The following is a 13,324-nucleotide window of genomic DNA, read 5'->3' on the forward strand; positions in this document are numbered from 1 at the left end:
ATTTTTTATCATCATTTTTAATTGCTATTATAAAGCTTTTAAATTATATATTTACGAAAAAAATACATTACATTTTTTTAAGAAAAAAAAAAAAAGGAACTCTATTTATCGTATTTAGCTCGATAAATTCGTTTCTGTTATTTCAACGAGAAAATAGCTTAGGAGTTATTTCTATAAGGAAATGATCGGCATTTTCGAAAAAAAAAGAAGGATAAAAAGAAAATTAAATTCTCTTCGAAGCAAAGGCTGACAGGTGGATGTATCCTGAATGAGTATCCAAGAAGGTCTCTAGGGAAGACGTTAACACGTCCGTAAGACCGGACTAACGCTGTGTAAACACGCCGGAGAAGGAAAATTAGCCATTCTCGAAGGAGTAAAATAAATATTTTCACTATAGTTGGTTGTTAAAAGAGATTATGGAAATTTTCGATGAAATTGAAGATTTTCCAAATTTAATAAAACGTCTAATTTATGAGAAATAGAAAATTAATAACAATAAATAACAAATATTTCTATTAAAATTTCACATAAACGAGAAGAAACACTTCAGACATATAAGATTTTCTATATTTACTAAAATAATATCTAAATCTATAAAATATAAAATTAATAAGGGAAAATATATTTCTATAACCAAAAAAAAAAACAAAACAAAACAAAACGAAAAAAGAAACAAAAAAATAACATACGAAAAAAATACATAAACAAGAAGAACGTGCAAGAGCTAAGAGATATTCCAAATGTACCGTAAGATTCAATCAGTGCAATAGAAAATAATTAAATAAATAAATAAAAAAAAAAAAAAAAAAAAAAAAAAAAAAAATACCAAAAAAAAACAAAACAAAAGAAGAGAACAAACAAATATTTCCATTAAAATTTCGCATAAACGAGAAGAAGCACTAGGGATATTTTGGCGTTAGTCACTGGCCGATTATTGATTTTGTCTTTCGGATGGCCGCGGCACGCAGGCAGGCAGGCAGGAACGCTCGTTCGAGCGAAAGAGACGGAGATAGGAGTCAGAGAGATGCGCGTGAGATGTATGTGTGTGTGTATGTGAGAGAAAGAGAGAGAGAGAGAGAGAGAAAGGAGAGAGTGCTGGGCGAGCAACGACACTACGACGACGACGACGACGACGACGACAACAACGATGACGACTACGACGACGATTACGAGGGGTTACAAAGCTACGAGAAACGCATTAAATACTCGAGATGTGCGATGTCCTCGGACGAGTCCTCCTCGTGGTTGTATACATATTGTAATACATATACATATACACATATATATATATATGCATGTATGTATATATATATATATATATGAATGTATGTATATATATATATATATATATATATATATATATATATATATGTATGAATGTATATGTATATCGAGCGTTGCAGCTTGAAACAGCGGCGCTGGGACAAAGGACGGAGCCTAAATTGATTGCGTCTAAAACCTAACGAGCTTTCTCGCCTTTTCGCATCCTCTCTCTTACGACGTCACCATCGACGTCGTCGATGAATCTTTCGTGCTTGGAAAATATGTGAGAGACTGTGAGAGCTTTTCGGTTCTCTCGTTCCATCTCTCTCTTTCTTTTTATCATCCCCTCTTTTTTTTTTTTCTTCAAACGTATCACCCTACTCATCGTCGTCGACTCTCTTTCCTTTGGCAAGCGAACTCGTTTGACGTGAGCCGAAGATACTACAACTACTACTACTACATCTATTACTACTACTACTACTACTACTACTATTACTACTACTACTACTACTACTACTACTACTACTACTACGACCATTATATGTGTACCTACTACACAAGCCAAGTAGCTTTTATTCATCTACGAATCGATGATCCTAACCCCAGATGAAAATCGAATTAAAATCGGATTAGAAGCATTTTTATGTGTGATTCAGCGTACAACTATTCCCACGTTCGGTCATAAGGGCAGAATGTCGATCGTACATCGTAGTCTCACCCTCTATGAACTGTTCTTACGAACTGTTCTAGTCCGTAGAATGTTACGGGGTTGCGGCCTGGTTGGCTAGCTATCTGCTACTAGCTGCTTTTCCTGGTAGTGTCGTCGTGCTCATGAATTTTCTATCGTTCGTCGAAATGATTAAATGATCTTCGTTGAAATGGAGGGTTAAGATAGTATAGACTCGCCCTTTTACATGTCTAACGTGACACTGCCAAGTGCCATTCGAAATTCTCCCCTAGTGTGATCATCTATTATTTATATTAATAGGTACCAGCGGAGTTGAGAATCAGTGGTGGGAGAAGATGATGCGAGCAAGTGCTTACGTTCTTGAATATTAATGGCATAAGGGTTAAAAGCCTTCGTTTATTACCTAATCGAGCGAGCTAATCATTCTAATCTCTCTCTCTCTCTCTCACTCTCTCTCTCTCTCTCTATCTATCTATCTATCTATCTCTTTATCTCTCATTATCATTCTCTCTTGACTTTAAATTCTAACTGACTACTAGAGATTTTTTTTCTCGTTGACACAAAGAATATTCTACTTTTGGCAAGAAAATTTCACGAGAGTAATCATCAGAAGTTTGTCCTCCCCTTTTCTCTTTTCCTTGAACGAGTTTCGCGCGCGTAAAGCCTGCCGCTGACAAACAAAGCGATGAATTCCGGATGGACGGATGGCACCCCTAAAAATTGACCGATAATGCACATCAGAACGAAGTCTACTCGGTCTGGGAAACGAATCGACTTAGCGGCGAGGACTGGCAAATAAATAAGGGCGTCGACGAAAATCGGAGAAGTACGAGTATATCCGAGCAATTTGGGCGTTACGCGATTGTCAACGGTACCGCTTATAAATTCTCCTAAAGCTCATCGCATGAGGGTGGCCTGGTTGTGTTTAGCCGAACTACCGAGAAACCTGAGAAAGGGGATATAAATCTCTACTCTAACCGAATTAAGTTGGAAGTATGGACCGAACTTTCGCCACGCCCTTTGCCGCCGATGAAACGCTATCGAAACCACCGAGTCTGCGTGTTGTGAAAAGCTCGAGATTCATAGACCATGCAGAGCCAGCCATGAATTTAGCAAAAAGACTAGTATGGAAACTCGACGAACAAATGATCGCTCTTGTTACAGATAATTTACAAATGTGGATGTATAAAATCTACTATCTAAAGATATTGCTGTTCATCTAATTATTGCAATATAATTTTTATTGTTTTAAATCTATGTAACATATTTACAATGATTTCATTTTATATTAAAACATTACTCCTAAAGAAATTTTCTTTTTAATTTTTACAAGTATAAATCATACATTGAAAGATTTAATATTTTAATTATTTTTGATATACTTTCATAATTAAACTTATATGAAGTAATTAAATTTTTCATGAAATTTCATAGAGAAAATTAACGCTAATTCTACCATAATTTTCTTACAAATTTCAATTAAAATAAATCAAACGTTAAAGGATAAATATTTCAATAATTTATAATCAAACAATATAAACAATGATACGATTTACTTCAATAAAAAATGACCAATTTTACTAGTTACTCGTTAATGAGCTCATCCGTGCGAAACGATTCTCTTACCAGCTTACTAATAATTCGACAAGTTAGAAGCAACTACTATCCAAGGGTAGAAGAGACCCTTTTTGCCATTCGGTAAGCAAGTGCCCTTCGTAATGATGTGCCCGACGCGTGCCACAACCTCAGCATGGGGTACATAGCCCATGGTCAGACCCTAAAGTCTTGTCCGTCCTACTCGACCATTTACCACTCGATAACCGAAGGAACACGAAGGAAACGAAGGGCAACGCCTCGTGCACTTATTATGCGTCAAATAAGTCTACCGTTTGCTTCTACCCTCTCTACCACGAAATTAATTGGTTAGGCATCATCCCTATCATGGGATTGAGGAAAACTGAGAAGGGATATTGCTTTCTTTCACATGAATTTTAAGATTCCAAAGATCTTAGATATTCTTAGGGATAATTTTGATGATAATTTCTTGATGTTTATAAAGAAAAACAAAAAAAAAACAAAAAAAAAAAAAAGAAAGAAACAAATAAATAAATAAAAATTACAATTTATACTAATCATTTGACCATACACGGTTATAAGGAGAATTCTCGATATTCGCTATTTTATTCGAGACACAAAAGTTCAACATAAATTCACAACCGATTGCTTCCGGAATGAATGATAACGCGATAAAACACAATAATGTATACATTCGATGTCTATATCTACAATCCGTGTATTTATAAATCAAATACGTTTGAGCGAGAACGTTTCGACGTGTAATATCGGATTACCAACGATAATCGGATTTCACAGGGCATCCATCGTTATTTCCGTCGTTGATGAAAACTCGAAAATATGATTTTTCATAGGTTACGTCTGACGATCTTTACCTTTTCCTCGGAACGATTCGAAAGACGTCCCTTTTCCTTATGCAAGTCAAAAGTAAAAAGAAGAGGAAGAAGAAGAAGAAGAAGAAGAAGAAGAAGAAGAAGAAGAAGAAGAAGAAGAAGAAGAAGAGAGCTAAAAAGAATAAAAGAAAAAAAAAAGAAGAAGAGAGACTCGATATCTCATTATCGAGTGATCACAAACTAAACTCACCGTTCGAGAGTAACGAGATCTCCAATTATCTTCAGGGACAATGTCTCGATCGTACTTATTTAGAAACATTATAAAAAAAGAAAAAGATAGATAGATAGAGAGAGAGGGAGAGAGAGAGAGAGAGAAAGAGAGAGAGGGAAAAGAATGAAGAAGTCGGACGCGAGTTTTGAAGAAAACGCTCAAATAACGAAAAACAATGATGAAGTGTGATAGAAGGGAAAGATATATAGTTATATCTGTGGTTAAAGAAAAACTCATTGGTTCGGTTAGGTGAATTTTCAAGGGTCCTTAGGAGTCCAGTTGATATACCTGAGTATACGATTCACTCGAAGGCATCATCGTTGGTGCGTAATATAGCACATACACAAAGTTGACGCTGGGTTGGGTAATATATCGTAGAGTACTTGAGGTAGGTGGGAGTTATCTTGGTGTTCATCGACGTATCGGTGATCCATAGGAACTCACACTAGGATTTCCTGTTAGCACCGTTTGCCCCCTCTATGCAAAAGCCTCACTCTCTCTCTCTCTCTCTCTCTCTCTCTCTCTCTCACCCTTCGCAAGCCGACGGCAGGCCGTCTCGCGTCTGCTTTCCCCTTTTACTCTCTCTCTCTCTCTCTCTCTCTCTATCTCTCTCTCTCTCGCTCTCTCGCTCTCTCTAGTTCTCTCTCTTTATTCCCATTTCCATTCTCATCTTCTTGTTTTGGTCCAATAGTCAGTCGTCGGTCTGATCGATGATACGCCAACAGGCAGTACTGCGCATGGCCGACTAAATACAAACTCGCTCCTTATTATACACAGGGTGTGCCAATAAAGGGGGTGGTAAGAGAGAGAGAGAGAGAGAGAGAGAGAGAGAGAAGGTGATAGTAAAGGAAAGGGAAAGAGAGATAGCAAGAGGGGAGGTTTAGGAAACGAAGGAGAAGGTGCGGAAAAGGTAAAGCCCTCTCTCGTTCTCCTTCGAGTCGACGAACTTACTGTCATAAAGGAAGCTCTTACTCGTTGACGTTGCAACTATCGTTGCCTTCTCTTTATCTCTCTCTTTCTCATCCCTTAACTCGTCTAAAATATACAAGGACATAAGGAACGTACACAATCTTCGATTAGAAGAAATTCCTTCGATTAGAAAGAACTAATTAACTTGATAATCGATCGATCGAATTATAAGACAATGTCTTATCCGATTTATAAAAATTTTTTCAAATTTATAAATCCTGCGTCAATATTTTTTAATGGATAATATTTTGTATCCTTCTCAACGTACAAATTATTTTCATTATTGTTTAGTTATATAAATGTTGAAATTGTGAAAAGAGGGGATGTAAAAGCAAACGTTCGATGACGTTAACGTTAACGTTGATAAATCGGCAAAAAAGCGACGGCTTGTTCGAATCTAAGCGGAAGATAATTTCGGGGTGGCAGGGCAAATTGACAGGGCAACGCGTTTCCATTCATTCGAATTACGTTCCGATTCTGGCGGTGACTTTAGCATTGTTGCTACAAATTGGTACACGCCCTGACCCCCTCCCCCCTGGCAATGGCTTCCCACTACTTTCTCTCTCTCTCTCTCTCTCTTTTTTTTCTATCCCTCTACACGCACGATTCGTATACTTCGAGCTTTTTAAATAACATCCTCGATATATACCATACCGTGAGACGAGTGCAACTGACGTAAACGTTCTTTTTCTAATCTCACTTTTAATCGACTCCAATAACTATCTATCTATCTATCTATCTATCTATCTATCTGTCTATCTATTCATCTATCTATCTATTCATCTAGACAGCTAGCTAGCTATCTTTATTTCTTTAATCAAGATTAGATCTATAGATTATTTTTTGCTAACTGTAATTACAAAAATTATTCTCTCGTAATAAACTTGGCATCGTTCGTAATAAGACGATCTGCTTCGTTACTCGACAAAAATGGCACGGAAAAGCATCCTAAAAGAAGAAAAGATTCGTGACATCGAAAGAAAGAGAGTTTTACTCTGAGATACTCGTAGATCCTCGAGAAGCCGACGACTCGTACGATAATCGCACTTTATGTGGATTTAACGAGTGAGAATTCGGAGGAAAACAGTCTTGCGTTTCTCTCATGAAAACGAGTCACTATCTCTATCTTTCTCTCTAGTCTCGTTTCACGATTATTATCTACGTGGAATATTTACGCGCAATTAAGCAAATAACTCTTAAAAATTGGAGAAATGAAGATGAAGAGAGAGAAAGAGAGCTTTTAACGATCAGTCGTATTTAATCGAGCTCGCCAGACGACAACTTTAAAAAGACGAAAGATGATCTCGTTAAGACATATTACAATTTTTCTTTTATGATTAGACTCGAATAGATAGATAATACGTACATATATACATACGTGTCAACGCGTGGAAATCGAGCTCGTTAAAATCGACTAATAGAATATGCCACGTGTCTTCACGGTAGGCGGTCGGATCATCCGGATCGTTAGCAAGTAGCCTAACTGGATCAAAAGCATGAAAAATAGGATCGTGGCTAGAGGCCTTTTAGATATAATAATTAAAACCGTAAAAAGGCATCAGAGCATTCAATTCAATAATTATTAATTGAATAAAAATTACTAATGTGTATGATGTGCGTGTGTGTATATAATGAAATATTATTAATGCAATTGAGTTATATCAATAATGATCAATTACAGTACTTTGAAATATTTCTGAAATGATTTTATTAAAGTTCGGGATGTTTTCATTTGTATTTCAGGTATGGTTTCAAAATCGGAGAGCTAAATGGCGCAAAACTGAAAAATGCTGGGGTAGAAGTACCATAATGGCGGAGTATGGTCTATACGGTGCAATGGTTCGACATTCTTTGCCACTACCAGAGACTATTTTGAAGAGTGCTAAGGAGAACGAGTCAGTAGCTCCATGGTTGCTTGGTGAGTATCGATACAAATTTTAATTTTTTTTTAAGAAAAATATCTTCTTTTTTTTTAATAAAAATATAAAAATAACAAAAGGAGTAAAGTCGTTATAAATATTAAATCGCTTGATTTGCAACATCAACAACCACAACAACAACAACAACAACAACAAACGAAAAGTAAAGAAATAAAAATTATTTTGATCGATCGAACGGCGAGAAGGCAAAAAATGCTTATAAGCAATTGAAACAATCTCGAAAAATGTCCAATCTTTTTTTCTGTCCGTCTCTATCAGCGCAATCGTCTAAGACAAGCGGCTTTAGTCAAGATTTCGAAAATAATCAAGAACTGATTGACTGTGGGCCCGTAGGGATGCATCGAAAGTCGATCGAAGCGGCGGAACATCTCAAGTCTGGTGGCGAGGACAGTGGAAACGACCATAACGGGAGCGGAAGTAGCCCTCATCATAATCATCACCAGGGTGGACCTACCAGTTCTGAGAGCGGACAAGAGAGCCAAGACGGTATGGGACCGTCTTCGTCGACAGGCAAGTACTTTTTAGAACAATAATAAAAAGGATAAAACTTATCATTAGTTAATTACTGTAATTTCGTTCATCGTCATGAACTATTGTCGCATTAAAACCTATACAAATAATTCAATCATATTAATACTAATTCTTATAATTTAAATATCTTTCATCTATTTATTTCTTTATTATTATGAGTAATGGAATAAATATAATTCAATAAATACAACGATATCGTAGTAAATATTCTGTCTATTGTCTCAAAGTTTACAAAATATGTAAACAAATAAAATATGGATAATCTTATCATTCTTATATATACTTTAAATTAACGTGCACGTTTACTCATTTATTTAAATATTATAGATAATGAATTCGCACAAACACGATGATATTGTAATAAATACTGTGCCCGTTCTCTCGATTATTATAAAATCTAGAAAAACGATAAAGAAAAAACAAAAAAAAAAAATCCATAAAATATCGTCATTCTGTCGTTTTCTTTAGGAGTCGTACAGGACACAGAGCAACTGAGGAACGAGAGCATCGCCTGCTTGAGGGCGAAAGCTCAGCAACATCAGTTGCAACTTAGCTTGCAACCAACGGCAGCTCCAACAGGCAGCTCTTATCAGACGGGACCGCAATCGAGCACGCTCCATGCCTCGGTTTAATCCTTCTCGTCGACTTTTCATCTCGATCTCGAAACGAACAACACCAATGATGATTTCGTCTGGACGATTCACCTAATCTCGATCGAGGAGGGACAGAAAAAAAAATAAAAAAAAAAATATAAGAGAGCTCCTCATATTTTATAAGAACGTAAACAAAACAAAACGAAACAAAACATACATTACGTTCGAGGATGTAGATCGAGATCATTATAGATCATCCCTTACAATATCTTCTTAATAAAGGAGATATCAATGAGACGAATAAATAAAACGATGAATACAATGAATTGATATTTTCAGCTGCTGACTCGTAAGGACGATCAGGGTAAACAAAATGACATAAAAAAGCAAAGAAAAATATAAGGAACAGGTTAATACGTACAAGAAAAAATGACTTTACAAGAGCAACGAATAAATCGAGCAAATACATATTTCGATATTCAACACGATGAAATATGAGCTTTGTATTTAAACTCATCAACGAAAATTAATAAAGAAAAAAAAAATAAGGAAAAAAAAATAAGGAAAAAAAAATCGATGGTCTCTATATATATATATATAATATATATATATATATATATATATATATATATATATATATATGCAACGAAGAAGAAAAGAGAGAATAAAACCTCATCAACGAAAATCTGTGGCCTATCGATGGGCCATCTTAAATCAATACTTACAAAACGAAATCGATACGAAGAAAAAAAAAACCTAATTAAGAAATAATAGTCGCTTTTAAATAGTGTGAGTGAAATAAAACGAAAGAGAGGAAGAGAGAAAGAAAAAGAGAAAGAGAAAGAAGAAAAAAAGAGAGAGAGAGAGAGAGGAAGGAGTTAATCGGTAAAAGAAAAGAAAAGAACAAATAAACAAATGAATAAATAAACCAATACACGAGAAACAAAGACTTTTCGCCTTTTAACAAAAAAAAAAAATAAAAATAAATAAATAAATAAAAAAATAAAAAAAAAAAAAATATAAAAAAAAGAAAAATAGAAAAAGAAAAAGACACAAAATGATTCGCAACGAATGTTAAATAGGAACGACATTAGGTACATCGAAATGAGTGAATGTATGACATGTATGCGAGAGTGTGAGTAAAAGTGTATGAGAGAAAGAGAGAGAGAGAGAGAGAAAGAGAGAGAGAGAGAGAGAGAGATGCACGTAAGAAAAACGTTTATTAGCGAACACTTCCTATACCCAAGTACTTAAAGAAGACATAACTGTTGTCAAATGTGCAATATATCGATATAAGTTTTAGTTCCATAAGGTATTATACTTTATTAATGGATACACCTACGTGCGTGGTGGTCATGGGAGTAACGACGATTAACGATATATATATATATATATACATATATATATATATATATGTGTGTATGTGTGTATGTAATATATATATATGTATATGTATACATATATATATACATATGTATATATATATATATATATATATAGAGAGAGAGAGAGAGGGAGAGAGAGAGAGAGAGAGAGAGAGAGAGTCATTTTTAATGATCTAAATTTTCTTTCTAATCGGATCTCTTATAAAAGAAGAAAGAAAAAAAAAACCGTCATTATTGAACGTCATTACCTTTCTCCTGTATCCACTACTGTATATAAATATATAAATACAAAAACTATATATATATATACATATTATATAAAAGGTATATATATAAATATAAATACACACAAAAATAAATATATGTGGTTGAGAGGCAAGACAAGTCGGACGAAGCTTTTTTTTTCGATTTTCGATGCTCTCGCTTGATAATAACTTTTCATTCTCAATGCCATAAGTTCCTTGAGATCTATATAAAGTTAATCATGAAATATACAATGATGATCCTTAATTTCATTGGATCTATCATTTCGTTCGTCTTTGAAGACCCAAAGGATCGATCATTTAACATCTTTCAACTTATATAGATGCATTATATAATACGCATGATAGCGTATTAAATTCTCAAAATGGAACGAAATGGCTGAGAATTGGTTATGATAAGTATGTCGATGAACTTGTTAGTGAAAAGGCAAACGAACAAATACAAATAAAATAAAATAAAATACGACGGCAAATGTTCAAATCGTAAAAGGAAACTCCGAGACACAACGCAGGTTCGATCTAAAGCGAGATCTTACACTGTATCCGAATGCCCCAACGCATGCATAGTAGTCGGCTAGTGTACGTAATAAATAAAGTTTCTGAACAAAAAAAGAAAAAAAAAAGCGGAATTTTATATGGTTTACCAATCCTTCTTATGGGACCTTAAACACATTTTCTTCCAAATTCCCATAATTTTTCATATCGTTACGACAATGGCAATGTTGTTATTTTTAATCTCATTCTTGTTTTCATCCTTGAATGTTTCATAAGAAATATATAAATTAAATATTTTTTTGATTAATAATGTTTCATTTTTATGAGATTTTTTGATAACATCCTAATATTAATCTTATTAAATTTCAAGTGAAAAAAATTTTTCTAATGTTCCTTTTGTTTAAATATAAATGATATTTTGTTTCTATAAATATTTCATTCTTACGATCTTCCTAAATGTTATAAGCTAAATTTCGTAATAATGCAAATGAATGAACTTTTATAATAATTATACAATATGGAAAAATTAATAAATTTCATTTTAATTAATATTATTTTATTACCGAGATATTTTAAGAATATTCGAAGCTCTTAATTCTATCATGGTAGAAATGAATGAGTTAATATCATATGAAAAATAATTAATATATAAAAAGAATTAATTTATCATTATTATCATACTATTATTATTTAAACTGTAGTTATATTATTTAAATGGAAGATAATGAATTGACATTGATTCACTGTTCTTAAGGAAGTTCAATAACGAGTTAAATTACGAAAACAACTTTCTGATATATAAGAATAATATATAATGAATGACTTTCAATTATTTCTTATGTTTTTTGTTCTAGGTGGCACCACCTGCTACAATGGAAAGTAGTTGTTTATGACTATAAAGCATTTTATAATATAGTGGCGACATCTGGACAAATGATTTTACCAACTTCAATTTGAAATAACTGAATAAAAACTGTAATATCAACTTGAAGAAGGTAAATGCAGTTGAACAGAAAATCGATAAGGCAGTAATTACAGCTATTATCGTTAATCGATGAACTTACCAAGGAAGAAGATTGATGTAAATTTATTTATCGGCATATCTGAAAAAAAATATAACCGACTTTAATTAATAAATACTAGATGAAAACAATAATGTCAACGTGAAGATGATAAATGCATTTGTATCGAAAGTCGGTAAGGTAGTAATTGCAGTTTTTCATATCATTTGATTTATCACTTACTATGAACTTCATTTCATCTACATTTCTGAATGCTGGTATATCATTTCTGGATGTGTACGCAAAGTCTTGCAGATTTTTTTTATCAGAATAATCAGAACCAGCTCATACAAAAAATGATGATATAATGATGATAATGATTACCATATATAAGCTATTTCGCAATTTGTGCTAAGGCTGCGTTGATATTATTTACTGCACAATACTGTACTGACATGAGCCGAAGATTGATATGAGATATATATGAAAATTAAATTCATATAAAAAAAATTAAAAAAATATTATTGATTTCCTCTAAGGATTATATAAAAAATGTATGATTATTCTTAATTAAAAATCTATATGCTTGGGTATTTAGATGCATTACTGAGTGCAAATTGCTGTAGCCCACAAACGTTCATGCATTATTTAACAAATGTCATTATTGTCGCAACAAAATATCTACTTCGAGAAAAGATTATACTTTATTTTATAATTAAAAGTGAAAGGACTCGAATTTGAAAAAAAAAATACAAAACTAAACTATACTTTAAAAAGAAAAATTGACTCTACTTGAAAAGAATTCAATGATTTGATTTTATTTAAAGAAACAATTGCAAAGAACCCCATTAATTAAGTGTAAAAGCTTGGACTTTGATCGCAAAGATTCTAATTTTTTACGAACGCGAGTACGGAACGTAAAAGTAAAGAAATGGAATGATACATCATTTCCATCCAGGACTATTACTACACTACTAACTGTCAATGTGATGAAAGAGATATTGTTAAGACCACAAGCCATTAATGAAGGATTCGACATGCCGACCGTCTCCAAAAAATGACTTGTAGTCGATAGTTGACCTCTTGAGCCACAGTTTGTGGGAGTCTCTTCAGCATATAGCTCTTTCTTGATTCTAACAATTGCATTGGATCATTCTTTACGTGGGACGCAAGAAAAATTTTTATTTAAAGATATTTATTTAATTAAAAAAAAGAAAAAAGAAACATGAAAGATTCATTAATATTTGATTTGTCCCGTTAAGCTATCATAGCCCGCAGACAATCAATGAATTCAGAGAATCCACCAACCGTGCACATCTGTACAGGCACATTTAATCGGATGCTCCACCAGATATAATATTCTAGTTTTAATCGATAATTACGAACTAAGAATAACTCGTCGCATTTTGAAGATGGAAAGGTCTCCATAAAAAGAGAAGATTATAGAAATTGTGACATTTTTATTTTACGTCTACAGATATTTTATGTATATATTATATATAAATATTCTGAATATA

At 33.5% G+C, this 13,324-nt stretch overlaps 1 protein-coding gene across 7 annotated transcripts in view; it reads left to right on the forward strand.

Annotated features, from left to right (window-relative positions):
* The window catches only part of LOC124955874 (visual system homeobox 2-like), a 42,626-nt gene extending 33,361 nt beyond the window's left edge, over nt 1-9,265 (forward strand). For 3 of the 7 annotated variants that reach the window (XM_047510941.1, XM_047510942.1, XM_047510943.1), the window contains 3 exons: nt 7,343-7,517; nt 7,798-8,049; nt 8,539-9,264. In XM_047510941.1, the coding sequence (XP_047366897.1) occupies nt 7,343-7,517; nt 7,798-8,049; nt 8,539-8,702 (591 nt within the window). In that variant the 3' untranslated portion in view covers nt 8,703-9,264. Of the gene's footprint in view, nt 1-7,342; nt 7,518-7,797; nt 8,050-8,538 lie in introns of all 7 variants that reach the window. The other 4 variants (XM_047510940.1, XM_047510939.1, XM_047510944.1 and 1 more) reach the window with 2 other exon arrangements.
* Nucleotides 9,266-13,324: the final 4,059 nt, after the last annotated feature.

Source organism: Vespa velutina, chromosome 19 (assembly GCF_912470025.1).
Source record: "Vespa velutina chromosome 19, iVesVel2.1, whole genome shotgun sequence".
Classification (NCBI taxonomy): Eukaryota; Metazoa; Arthropoda; class Insecta; order Hymenoptera; family Vespidae; genus Vespa; species Vespa velutina.